This window comes from Sphaerodactylus townsendi, linkage group LG09 (genome assembly GCF_021028975.2).
Source record: "Sphaerodactylus townsendi isolate TG3544 linkage group LG09, MPM_Stown_v2.3, whole genome shotgun sequence".
Classification (NCBI taxonomy): Eukaryota; Metazoa; Chordata; class Lepidosauria; order Squamata; family Sphaerodactylidae; genus Sphaerodactylus; species Sphaerodactylus townsendi.
The window spans coordinates 53,186,105-53,200,258 of NC_059433.1; the positions used below are offsets into that span (position 1 = coordinate 53,186,105).

General features: G+C 40.6%; 1 protein-coding gene across 5 annotated transcripts in view; it reads left to right on the plus strand.

Moving 5' to 3' along the window:
* The window catches only part of SNTG1 (syntrophin gamma 1), a 319,036-nt gene that overhangs the window by 178,157 nt on the left and 126,725 nt on the right, over nt 1-14,154 (plus strand). For 4 of the 5 annotated variants that reach the window (XM_048507574.1, XM_048507572.1, XM_048507576.1 and 1 more), the window contains one exon: nt 6,518-6,652. The exons of the other annotated variant lie outside the window; for it this stretch is intronic. In XM_048507574.1, the coding sequence (XP_048363531.1) occupies nt 6,518-6,652 (135 nt within the window). The remainder of the gene's footprint in view (nt 1-6,517; nt 6,653-14,154) is intronic. 5 annotated transcript variants of the gene reach the window in all.

Genomic DNA, 14,154 nt, shown 5'->3' on the forward strand with positions numbered 1-14,154 from the left:
TTGATAATGAAATCATTAATATTGCTATTATAATAAAATGTTTAATTTGAGTGGAATATTCTCTTTAATGAGTTGTATTAAACTAACATCATAATATGAGTTTTTGAACAAAACAGAATTGTTTGTTTCAGATTCACATAAAGCATAATGAACAAGTGAAAATGCATGAGGATATGAGCAAAAAAAGGCAAAATATTTTCATTTAGAATGAATAAATCTTTACAGCTGAATATGTGGACCAAGGGGAAAAAAAGTGGGGCTGAGAATAAGCCTTGCACAAGTTTATTGTATAGGAATAGAAAAAGCTGTGGGTTGGTTCTAAAAGTAGATGGGGATCCCGTAGATGGGGATCCCGAGTACTGAGATCAACAGGCCACTTGGCAGGCCAACCCCTGAGAAGTTTATTTTTAAAGAATTCTGTCAAAGGGAAATACTCTACTGAGGGTGCATCTGAAATTTTCCTCCTGATAATTTGCCCTTGGATTTTGACATTTAAATTGTCTGGTCTTATTTTTAGTAAAAGTGATGCATGAATTAGAAATCTATCAGTGCTCCCTTTCTCCTGAATTTTGTACTGAGCCTGTGTGTGTACTGAGTCTGTATATTCATGTCTAACTCAACAGTATCCTGGCTGCATGGACCCCTGTATTAAAACTTTATTTTCCACTTGGAGAGTTGGGGATGGTTCAAGTCAATAAATAACAGCACGCTCATGGCTTGTCAAACAATTTTACAATTCAAAAAGGAAAACATTCATCATATTAAAACTTTCCAAGTAACATGATTTTATCATAAACTTAACAGTTCTACAACCACTAGTGTAATTGAAATGCTATGGACGTAGCAAACTTTGTAGAGACAAATCTCCATCTTTGCAGAGACTAATGTTAATCTTAATGCCCTTCCAAAAGGGTACTCTGAACAGGAAAATCCTAAAATATTGTGCCCAGTAACAGACACACACAAAAAGAGGAAGTCAATAGTTAACTTCAAGAAATATGCATCTTCTTCCTCTGTAATCTCCTTAGCGGCTCCACCTTCTGCTTTTGCCTTTGATTCTGTTTCTTGCACCTGCAAAGAAATTAGTAGTTCTCTCAGTCTAGATCTTCTGTCTCTTGCTGCAGGCCAAACTCACATTTTTTCCTACACCTTAACAACTAAACAATTAACAAGTTGGCAAACCCTTTGTTTATAATATCTCCTGAAAGGGAAATTCTAATACACCGCCCAGAGCCCTCCAGGGATGGGCAGAATAAAAGACAAACAAACAAACAAATAAATAAATAGGCAATTGCAAAGAAATGAGAAGTTATCTCAATCAAGCTCTAGATTTTCTCTCTCCCACTGCAGGCCAGACTGACTGAGGATTCTTGCAGTTGCTAATAGAAGAGTAACTTTACTAACTGCTCACGGTCTGTAAATTTTTGCTTCCTGGAACCAAATGGACTGGAGACATTTCCCTAAACTTTAAGCCTTTTAATAGAAATAAAACATCATAAAAGGGAATAACATGGGTTACATATGTAGTTTGCCCCAGCGTGGCATTTCTTCTATTCAGTTGTATTTTCCTCCCTTCTTTGTTACTGGAATGTCTGTGATAGGGTTACCCACGGCAGATTAGGAAATTCTTGAAGATTTTGTGGTTGGAACCTAGGAGGAGGAAGGATGGGAGCTCATGGAATCTAATGTCATAGACTCCAAAGCGGGCATTTTCTCCAGGAGCACTTATCTCTGGTGGAATCCACACAGACCAAATATAACAGGTATAGGACATTATATAAGCTTTTTGTGGGGGACTTCACACAGGTCCCATTCCCAACACGAGTTTGGCCTGTTTTATTCCCCTCAACCCAGGATTTTCAAAAATGGCTAAACCAGTGATCCTTTTGCACAATCCCAGGTTGGAGGTGATCTTACACAATGCAACTGTCAGGAGATGCTTTATTTCCCTCCATTCCACCCATTCGCACGCCATCTACTCTCAGGGAGAATCTGCCCACCTGCCATTCTGTGCAGGTCATCCAGCAGATTCTCTGAGCACCCAACAGTGTACAAAGTCTCCCAAGGATGTTTTCTCCCTGTGGCAGCAAGTTTGTCCAATCTACAGCAACATGTTCATTATTGTCCGGCTGTTGCAGGAAGGTCCCTTTTTCTTCTTTCTTGTTATTTTGTGTGTTGCACATGTGCAGCTACGCAGGGGCAATTTATTGGATTGTGAGACAATTGACATGGCTGCTGAGGTTCCTTTCTGTATGACTGCAGGATTTTTTTTTAAGAAGAGAGATTAGTGTCTCTGTGTGAAGATGCAAAAGCAATCTGGATTGTTTCCATAAGTTCCAAGTTCTGCCTAAACAGGTGAAAGGCACACATGCAAATGGGAACAAAGGAAAATGTGTTCCTTTATAATGATTGCAATCCATTATACATGTGGAACTAATGTCATAGATACCAAAGGGGATTTTCTCCAGGAGAACTTGTCTCTGGTGGATTCCACACAGGCCAAATATAACAGAAGGTCAGTTGTAATTCCGAGAGTCTTCCAAGTCCCTCCTGAAGGTTAGTAACCCGCATGTATGGGCATTGATAAAATAATGCAAAATAACATTTTTAATAAGGCTGCATCAAGATGCTTTTTTTGTATCTAGGGTTTAGAAATATACCCAAACACATGTGTGAATCAGTAAATCTTTGCATTAAAATATTATTTATGTGATCACATCAGTAAGGGTTTTTTTTAAGTGTTCTATTTACAATTGATAAACTGAGAAGGGGGAAAAAACCCAGATACAAATGACCAAGAAAATGAGGACTGCAGCAAATGATACATTCTTGTGTTGAAGAATTAATTTTAGAAGTTTTCCTTGCTAAATTAGCAGGGAAATGTAACACAGGTCAAATATCTGGAATATAAATAGAATAGGAAAAAATCTGTTTGACCCTAAGCTCTGGAAAAAACTGCAAAGCTAAAAATATTATTAGGAAGAGTGTTTCCATTTACTTAACAGTTGGTGGGCCCTCTTGTGTTGACTTTCATGGAAATTATGTCAGTCCTTTGTAGGAATCACTGAAACTCTATGGATTTACCATAGAGTTTTCAGAAATTCCTAGAGACTTAAAAAAATTCATTGTTATCACCCGTAGTTCAAGGGGATCATTATTTCCTTAAAAATGCTTTCTATTTGTAAACTTCTGAAAAAGTCTGAAGAGGAAGAATTTTTACTTTGCCCTGCAACTTTCTTCCTGTCTCCAAAATATACCCAGTGGCACTGAAAAGACAGCAGTGTGTGTGGGGGGGGGGGGAGGGGACAGGACTCTTCCTTCTTCCTCTCTATTGCCCCCATTCTCTGTCACCAGAATTCCTGAAACATGGTTGTCTGATAAATCAGGCATGCCAGAGTGCTATGGTCCCCAGTTTCATTTTGCCTGGGACATTGCTTTTGTAATATGAGGAGCAGAAAGGGAGAGTGGCAGTGGTTTCTGGTGAGATACTTTGCTGCCATCCATGTACAATGTATGTTTGTTGAAAGAAAATAGGACTGGTGAGCAGTGTTCATGAGGGGAATCACAATGATTTGGGGGGGATTTACTTCCCCTTTAAGAGCCTGATTGATTTCAAAGTTCCAAATTTGATTTGGGGGTGATAATGAGTTGCTGTTTAGAATGGAGATGGGGTGTGATACTCAGTGTGCCAAGCTCAGTTCTGGATCAAACTGTGGGAGTGTTCAGTCATCACAGGTGAGCAGTAGCTGCAGTACCAAGCTTTGCTTTGCTTTTTGTCCCTGAGTTTGTCAGAAATTGAGGTTATATGAAAATTAAAATAAACCCTCAAAACATTAATTTGAGCATATTTAAAGGTAGGGGTTAGTTTTATTTGACACTAAATAATCTTTCCACTCTTAAGAGTGTACCTAATGTATGTTCATTAATGCTGCTTTCATGTGGGAAAGGAAAGGATGTAATTGAATTGAAGGTTTAAATTAAAGCAGCAGTACTTTCCATACTGTAGTAAAGAGACTTCTAAGACCTCACAGCATATTAGTTTACTTATCTAAATTATATTTCTACAAAATTGCAACCAGTCATTACATAGCCTCAGATAGGTTGATTTTTGTCATGCTTCATTTCCTTGTTCAAAGTGTAAATAAACTCTGCCCATGTGCGTCACAATGCTGACTTGTATTTTAACTCCATTGTGATGCCTAATTATTGCTGCTGTATAGTTGTGTGCCACTTAATTCTTGCCCACAGCTCTTTTCATAAAGCTTCTCAGGAGGTTTTATAGGGTAATCAGCGAAGTTAGAAGCGTGCAGTCAAGTAAACCACTATATAAACAATTTAATATTTTCCAAACAATCTTACCTTAGGCAGTGCTCAATTACTTGTGAGGTACTGGGGCTTGTCCATAGCTCCTATTAAGAGATCCTGGGAGGTTTGTATTAAAAGGTGTTTTTCCACATCTTACTTTGTCTGAGAGAACTTATAAGATAATTAAAATATCTGTCTTCACTTTTCCCTGTATCAAAGACTTGAGCCTTAATAATGTCCTTATTCCATAAATCATACATAGAGAGAAGCAACTTTTCAGTATAACTCAGTGTCATGATCTACTGACGAGGGGCAGGGCAACATTTTATTGGGTCAGACACATTCTTCTTGTTGACCTGAAGCCAGTGTATAATACTACAGTGGAATAAAAAGTGATGGGGCAATGAATTGGCCAGTGGTGTGGTAATTTTCAGCATGCTTGAGTAAATGTTTCCTTACCTGTAGATGTTTTCTTAATGCATCCTTGTGCTTTGAAAAAAGGATCTTATCACTGTAACTGGTGGTGTCTCAGGCAGTACATCTTCTATTTATAGTTGGAAGTGATAATGCATAGTTGAGAGATTTCAGTTTCTGCCCATCTATTGAAGCTCATATTCCATACAAGCTGCTTACATGGATATCCTCCCAATTTATTAGGTTTAATTGTTCCAGCTGGTTTACTGAATCCCAGTATTTGATAGACACATTACTCAGTTATGTTACGCCCAGAAATTAAACAATACACAATGTGTAAAGGTAGTGAAAAATCCCTTGAAACAATGCTTAAAGACAGAAAACAGCAAACTAAAGAGTCCACCCCACCCAGATTTTAAAGAAAGAAAGAAATCTGATGAATCCACCCCCAGACAATCTCCCCCAATACTTACCTTGGGGTGCCTGTCAGGGGCGCATATTTAAAGCTAGCAGTACCAAAACTGCTGAGTATCTTCAAGAGACTCCAAATGTCACCAAGCTTGAGTGGTATCATCAGGAGAGTCTCTGGAAGACATCCTGAAATTTTGATGCTGCTAGCTTTCAGAATACCCAGAGGCCAAGACCCAGAAAAACACCAAAGAGTACAAAAAAAATCAGGATACATGAATAAATTTGGGTATACCAAACATGAAATTTAGCTTATTTGGGTATACACGTTATTTTACACCTGAATAAAGCGAAATCTGAATTTTACCAAATATTTACCAAAATCTGAATTTTACCGAATATTGCTCAACCCTAGTTAAAACACAGTTTCATTGATACTGTAAAATAGGCTTACAGGGCATTATAGGATTGCCAACTCCAGTTTGTGAAATTCCTGGAGGTTTTGGCATTGGAGCATGGGAAGAAGCTCAATGAGGCATGATGCTATAGATTCCACCTTCAAAGCAGCCTTCTCCTCCAGAGGAACTGATCTCTGTTATTATTTGAAAATTCAGGAGATATCCATACCCCACCTGGAGACTGGCACCACTAAGCATTACTCTATGTCCTGTTTCACATCCATTTTGATTTGTCATGATATGTGACATGCTCTGGCTTGGAAAGCTTCCTTCCTGATGATGCTTTGACCAACTGGATTTAGACACGCACTAGTTCAGCAACCCACAAATATAAGCTATGATCATTAACATTTTTAAAATCAACATGTTTCAGATGAGTGAGAGCTACTGCATTATAACCAAGTTGAATTCTTCATGCCCTTTCAATGCTCGATTCTGATCTCAGTTAATATCCTGGCTCATGAGTAATTGAAATACTTTTATGGCTTTGAGCTTAATGTAGATTTGAATGTTTGATTGAATGGCACCCCTGTAACATGCAAGGTTGAACTCTTTTACACTAAGACACTAGTTGCTGAAATACCTGTCTTGAATTTGCTCCTGGTAATCCTGAAGCCAAATGTATACTAGATGAATAGGTACTTTAAAAATCATTATTGCATGATTCCAGTCTTCAAGCTGCTAAAACATTACTGCTGACCAATTTTGCCATAGAATTCTTTCACTGCTTCTGTTTGTTGGTGATAACTATAGGAATTTTAGCCATAACTGGGAGATTTAACAGAGTGCTACAAGCCTCTGTTAATGGCTTACTGAGTATATTAACTTAAAAACAAAAAAGCGAGGAAAATCCTTTTGATCCTACAACGTGAACTATCAGCATGGAGTTTGAAAACAAATGCAATCTCTTTTTTTCTGTTCTTCCTTTGAAGACAAAGACGGGGATTTGTTTGCTTCAGGATGGTAACCAGGAACCTTTCAAAGTGCGGCTGCACTTAGCTAAAGATATTTTGACAATTCAAGAACAAGACGTGATCTGTGTGTCTGGTGAACCTTTCTATTCCAGTGTAAGTATCATTTTCTCCCTCCTGATTATGTCCAAAGTGAAATATTTATGTTGGGTTATCTATTTTTAAATTTGCAAAGTTTTAACACTCTCAAATTCTCTTTCCTTGGGTCTTGTCAGTTGATCATTTGGTCAACTCATTTACACTCAGGTTTAGAAAAAGTCTATGTGATAAAGTTGTATGGGACTATGGTAAAATGACCGAGTAGACCCTGGTTTTTATCATTGGAAATGAGGGATTTCCTTAGCTGAGACTGGTTTCTAGTTGCTAGACTCCAATGGAAATTCACCAGCCTTTATCCCACTCTGTCTCATTTCTTTTTTCTCACTGATCCACTACAGACCTCTAACAGAATTGTACTCTTCTGGCCTGTGGTAAACCTTCTTTTAAAAGTATGAGAATCCCCATCCATACATGGAGGCTTGAGGAAATGCTTAAAATAGGAGTCCCCAAAGTGGTGCCCTGGCACCCAATACTATCCTTCCTTGTGCCTAATGAGTTGTTTTGTTTAAGAAAGTGAGCAGTGAGAGGTATGACTTTTAATCAGAACAACTTCTGATTGACCATTGAACATCAGATTGACTGTAAAATTCTGACACAGGTACTAAACTGAAGAGTCATATTGCCACAGTACATGCATCTGTCATCTTGGTGAAATCACTGAAGTCAAGGACGTAGGTAAGGGGGGGTTTCTCGGGTTCAACCCCCCCATTGCATGTCCGAAGCTCCGCCCCCCGTTTGTGGTTTTTTGTATTTTAAAGTGTTTTTTTGTTTTTGGCCTGCAGGGGGCGCATTTTTAGGCTAGCAGCACCAAACATTCAGGCTATCATCAGGTGATGCCCCTGATGATACCAGCCAAGTTTGGTGAAGTTTGGTTTAGGGGGTCCAAAGTTATGGACCTCCAAAGGGTGTGCCCCATCCCCCATTATTTCCAATGGGAGCTAATAGTAGATGGGGCTACCCTTTTGAGGTAGCCTGAACTAAACTTCACTAAACCTAGGTGGTATCATCAGGAAAGTCTCCTGCTGACACCACCCAGGTTTGCTGAAGGTTGGCTTAGGGGGTCCAAAGTTATGGACTTCCAAAAGGGGTGCCCCATCTCCCATTGTTTCCAATAGGAGCTAATAGAAGATGGGGCTACACATTTGAAGGTCCATAACTTTGGACCCCCTGAACCAAACTTCACCAAACCTGGGTGGTTTCATCAGGAGAGTATCCTAAGGATACCCTGATAGTTTGGTGCTGCTAGCTTAACAATTGCACCCCTGGCAGCAGGAAAATTGACTTCCCAGATTTCCCCAGATTCTCCTTTTGAATCCAACCCCTTTGGCATGGATTTAACAGGAGAATCCGAGGTCCCCAGATTAAACCTTGAAAGTAATGCTGTTTCAGGGTAGGGGAGAATCCACCCCAAAACAGCATCACTTGCAATGTTGTTTTAACTGGGGACCCCAGATTCTCCCTTTAAGGTGGATTTAAAAGGAGAATCTGGGCTCCCTAATTTAAACACCATTGAAAGTGATGCTGTTTGGGGGTGGATTTCAGCATCACAGCAACCACCCATGAGGCAGGGCGCAAACCTCAGGTTTTGTACCAGGCTCCATTTTCCCTAGCTACCCCTCTGCCTGGAGCCCAGCCAGTGGGAGAGGGGGGCAGGGCAGGCAGGGCAGTCTGCCATTTCTGGCCTCGGAGAGCTGCTTTTATAAGCACTGAGGCCAGGGATGGGGCCTGGGGAGGTGTGGCCATGCCCCCAAGGGCGGGTGGGGACATGGCCTTGCCCCAAACCACCCCATAAAAAATCTATACCTACATCACTGACTGAAGTGGTAGGAGAATAATGATGCATGTTTAATTATCATCATTTTCTGCTGCTGATTCAAATTAAATGGTCATATCATTATAGTAATAGCCCCCCTGAAATTGTTTCCAATATAAGTGTATAGAAACTACTGATCTTCAGCATTACTGATATTAGTGGAGACATAAGATTCTGTGGGAAATTTGTGGCACTTTTTTTCTTGTTGGCCTTTCTTCTGAAAACTGGAAGCCATACGCAGCCAGGTCACACGTTCATACAATATTGTACAAAAATATTGTCTACCGCAACACTGTACCAAAAAAAGCATGAAAAATAATTTGCTTCTTTACTATATTACAATAGCAAATCCTTGTCTGGAGAAATGAATAGAGCATTGAAATATATTGTGATAATGTTTAACATGTTTAGGATTTTGGTGAAGAAAAAGAATGCGAGTCTGTGTCCTGTAAAGACCTCATGGGTTCAAGCCATTATTTTTTTACATTTTAGCCTCTGTATTGTTGTTGTCTATTTCTCAGGGAGTTCCTATTCATTCTAAATCTATTGCTAATTCTGTATGCCAGTAGAATTTCTAATGGTATTGAATCTCATATGCCTACATCTCTATCACTACTTCCCAATGAACATAGGTCGATTCTGCACAGCATATGTATAATGGGTTGCTGTTGTGATAAAGGAACCAATTTTCCTGTTTTCCCGTTCACATGCATTCCATGCAGGCAGCAATGGGAACGCACAGAAACAATCCAGGTTGCTTTCGCATCTTCACATGGAGAAGCTTCTCTCTTTTTTTCTTAATTTCCAGCAATACATGCATAGCTAAGCAGGCAGCCGTACTGATTATCCCACCATACAATTGGCTACACCTGAGTAGCTATGCAAATGGAGCCCGCAAAAGAAAACAAAAAGGGGCCTCCCTACAATGCGCAGGCAATGGCAGGCAGATTTTCCCTGACTGTGTATGGCAGTGGTTCTTAACCTGTGGGTCGCGACCCCTTTGCGGGTCAAACAACTCATTCACAGGAGTCGCCTAAGACTCTCTGCATCAGTGTTCTCCATCTGTAAAATGGATAAATGTTAGGGTTGGAGATCACCACAACATGATGAACTGTATTAAAGGTTCAGGGCAATAGGAAGATTGAAAACCACTGGTGTATGGCATGATGGAAGGGAGGGAAATAATGCGCCTCTTGCTGGAAAATTCTGGCCATTTGCATGGGAGCTGCTCCAACCCAAGATTTTTCAAAAGGATTGCTAGTTTAGCAATTTTCAAAAAACCTGGGTTTGGGGAAATTAAACAGGGCAGGCTCATTTTGAGGGTGGAGACTGTGTGAAGTCCCCCTAAATGGGTTACACAGCATGCTGCACCCATTATATTTGCCCTGTGTGGAATCTGCCATAGTGAAGACTCATTCTAAGCTTTTCAAACAAGTCCTATTCCCTCCCACCTAGTATATTTTACCTTTCTCATTCAACATGCCCTCAATCTTGGTATCATTTTTCACTTCTCACTAATGTCTGTTACTATTTCTTTCTGCCTAAAAGGTAAAGATAGTTCTCTGTACAAAAACCTAGTCATTATTGACCCAGGGGGTTTTCAGCATACAAATAAGATGACTTGCCGTGGAACCACTGAAATAATACACATTGTGAAACAATTAAAATAGTAATAATAGCCTGCATGCAATTGCTAGCATTTCTCTTCATCCCTGCAGCATTTTCTGTGCCCTGGAAAGATGATTCCTGGGATTATGGGAACAGTATGGAAGAATTGTCATTTGAGGAGAAAGGGCTGGAGGGCCAGTGAAACTGCTTCTTCTATGTCTTCAACTTATGAAGCTCTGCTAGGGATGCCAGCCTCTAGGTGGGATCTGAGGATTCCTTGGAATCACAGCTCATCCCAGACTATAGAGGTTGATTCCCCTAGAGAAAATGTATGTGTTAGACAGAGTGTGGGCTCTATGGCATTGGACCTCATCAAGGTTTTTGTTCTTCTCAGACTTCACCCCCAAATCTCCAGGGGAGACCTGGCAACCCTAAGCTCTACTGGTAGGCAAGAAAAGTGAAGACATTTTAACTTTCTTCCCCTGTGCAGTGTTCCAACCCATACAGCTATTCTTCTGTTACCCTAAGTGGTGGAAGTCTTTCCCTTTTAGAGTGCGGAATTTGCGAGAGCAGACTCTTGGCTTAGCAAAAGGTCAGGCAAGCTCAAGATTTTGCCTATGTTTCATGGAAGTCAGCTTCTGCAAGAAACTCTGCAGGAGATAAAGTGTAACAGTTTTATTAAGGAATAATGGGGGTACGCAAGCACACAATAATCAAAGCAGCACCACCAATAAAATGAATGCTGAGTGTGCTCAGGATTGTTTATTTTAGGCTAAGAGTCCTTAGCTAGAGAAAGCCAGTTCTGGAGGAATCTGATTTTCCTAGGTTGTTATATCTCTGCTCAACCTCCCCCACCCCCAGCTTTCCCAGCAAAAGTGTGAAATAGATGTTTGAAGAGGCGTAGGCGCCTCAAGGACACAAGAGAGTAAGATATGCTACTTGCTAAGCCTCCCCCCTGCAGTTCAATTGACATCCTGTTGTCCAAGGCTGGGAGACTTCTCAGGGTCATTTGCCTACTTATCTGTGATCAGGTGTGAAGGCTGAAAACATCAAGGAGAAGGGTATAGGGAAGAAAGGAAGAACCCCATCTACATATCAATCAGCATACATATCAATCAGAGCGGACATCAAAAAAAGTGCAGTTAATACCCAGTACCAGTCAGGCTTTGGTCCTGACATTCTGTCCCCCCCAATCCCCCCTGGTCAATCTGGATAGGCTCTGTGGAAGGCCTGTACCAGGTGAGGGACCCAAACCTGGATGGTGTCCACCCACTTGTACCTGTAAGGGTAGTTAGTCCAGGTAACCAAATATTGTAGTTTCTCTTGATAGATCCATGAATCTACAATGCTGTCCACTTTTTGGTGCATGTTGTCCCTGATACACACCAGAGGGGGTGGGGGTCATCTGGAAGCCAATGATCAGCTGGCGGGGCTTTTTTCAGCAAGCTACAATGAAATGCAGAGTGGATTCCCCTATATTTTTAGGCAGTTCAGTTCCACAGTCACAAGGTTAATCACCCTTACTACCGTGAAAGGTCCAATTTACGCCACAGCTTTCAGCACCCCTGGAGACCAAGTAGGCTCCTTGTAGAGAGATAAGCATGGTCCCCCGGCATTTACGTCACCGCCCTCTGCTTTTTGTCAGCCTGTTGTTTGTTTGTGCTTTTTACCTTAGTCAGGGCCCTTTGAATTTCTCCCTATGAATCTTGGATTGACTGGACCCAAGTATGCAAGCCCCCCCCCCAATTGGGTTGGATACCTGTTGCCCCTCAAGAGGAAATGGTTATTCTCCATCCTTGACATCACCTGAAAGTGTCTTTTGCCCATGCTGCTTCAGACTGCATTATTATAAGCAAATTTGGCAAATGGCAGCAGTTCCACCCAATTGTCTCGGTGGTAGTTGAGATAGCATCTCAGGTATTGCTCTAGCACTGCATTGGTCCTCTCTGTTTGGCCGTCTGTGGCCATAGGATATGCAGACAACAACCCCTGCTCCACCCCAAGTAGTTTAAGGAATTGTTTCTAGAAGTGGGATACAAATTGGCTTCCCCAGTCAGATATTATTTTGTCCAGGGTGGATTATCTTGTCCATGGTCTGGTATATTTGTCCAATGAAGAGCTGCACGAGGTATTGGGCCAAAGAGATCCATGTGCAGGGAATGAAGGGAACCTGTTTTGGAAACAAGTCTACCACCACCCAACCCATCATCTTCCTCTTGCTCGTGGGCAAGTCTATAACAAAGTCCATGGAAATAGCGCACACACACAGTCCTAAGCAGTTTTGAGTGGATAGGTCTGGAATCAAGGAGGGAATTGGGAGCAGAACTAAGCGACTCATTTTTAGCTCTGGAAAAGTGTATCTTCTCTTCAAGAATGGCAAAGTACAGACCAGACTTAAGTTTATGAACAATATGTAGATGTATTTAAAAAAAGGGCTCTGCTTGCCAATTTACACTTTAAGAAGACAATTCCAAAAGCCAGAAAAGACAAAGAAATTATGAATGGTGAAGGAAAGGAGCTCTGAGTTTGTCTTTTCAACTGTATCTAACTGTGTTTACCTGGCATTGGGGTACTGTAGATGTTTCTTGGACTGTTTCCTCTCTTTCCTTAGGTAACCTTACAAGGCTGCTGAGTTCCCGTTGTTCTGCCAAACCCAATCTGGTTTTATTTGCTAAAAGATTTATCATTTCCTGAATGCATTTCTCTAATATGCTAGAACATCTATTATATATTGCCCTTGATGTTTAAATAATATTTTGGCACACATGCATAATATTTTTTATTTGGTTACATAAGTGAATTTCCTTACAGTGTTATAACCTATATCTTCAAAGTATTATTTTAGACGGTAACAAATGATGTGCTCCATTTGGTTAATTTGACTGTACATTATATATAGGTGAACACAGCCCAATTCAATTCAATTTTAACGTAGTCATAGACCAGGGGTAGGGAACCTGCGGCTCTCCAGATGTTCAGGAACTACAATTCCCATCAGCCCCTACCAGCATGGCCAATTGGCCATGCTGACAGAGGCTGATGGGAATTGTAGTTCCTGAACATCTGGAGAGCCGCAGGTTCCCTACCCCTGTCATAGACCAATAGAACAAACAATGCATTAATAGTAATATAATTTTGTTAGTTTATGGCCATATTAAAATTAAATTGAATTGAAAGGAACACATAGCTCATTAGCTATGTGCGATGTGTGATTCACTCAGTGTGGTGATGTATGTCACTTTTCCTGCTGGAGCACTTGTTATAGCGGACACCATGTGGGCCGTTACTAAGAAACTGATGAGATTAAAAATGATTAGGTTCATCCTTGCTGAGAAAGAGAGATCCTGTGTGTAAAACACTGACTGTTTTTTACTGTGTATGGTTTATGATGAATATGTAGCACTAATCAGACATGTCCAGTTGACTTTGGCTAAGTGCATTTTCACAAGATACTGACTGTCACAGGAACATATTGTGTGCTGCCTCCCTTGAAGAATCTATCAGTGAAAATTAGGCCAGGGATGGTTATCTTCACTGCAACATCATCTCCAAGTGCAGTGCTGCTCTTATCCCTTCTAGGAAAAGAATGTAAAGCATTCATTTATATGAAGTTAAGGGTATGGTACACCTAGATACCTTTGGAATGGGAGCCAAATCTTCCTTTTATGAATCCAAGCACTGAGAATTGAGTCTTCTCCTAACTGGAGCCATTTATACTTTTTTTGTATGATATTACAAGGATCCCAATGAGGATAAAATGCAGTCTGTATAGTAGGGCCACCCAGTATTAATAGTTATATATTAACAGTTTTTGCTGTTGTTTTGCAGGTTGCCCTTTTGCCCCTTAGCAGCATGACAGATAGCTGGGAAATGTCTTCACTTAAAATGCTGTCAAATTTATAAAGCTTGGAGGCCCTGTAAAAAGTAATCATGTTGTGCTTAAACCCATAAAAATAATTGCTAAAGATACAGTGGTCACAAATTGAATCAGCAACTTATTTTCTCGCAGTTTATACCTTACATCTGCTTGGAACTGACCCACTTTAGGCATGATTTAGATGGAATAGGTTTATCTCCT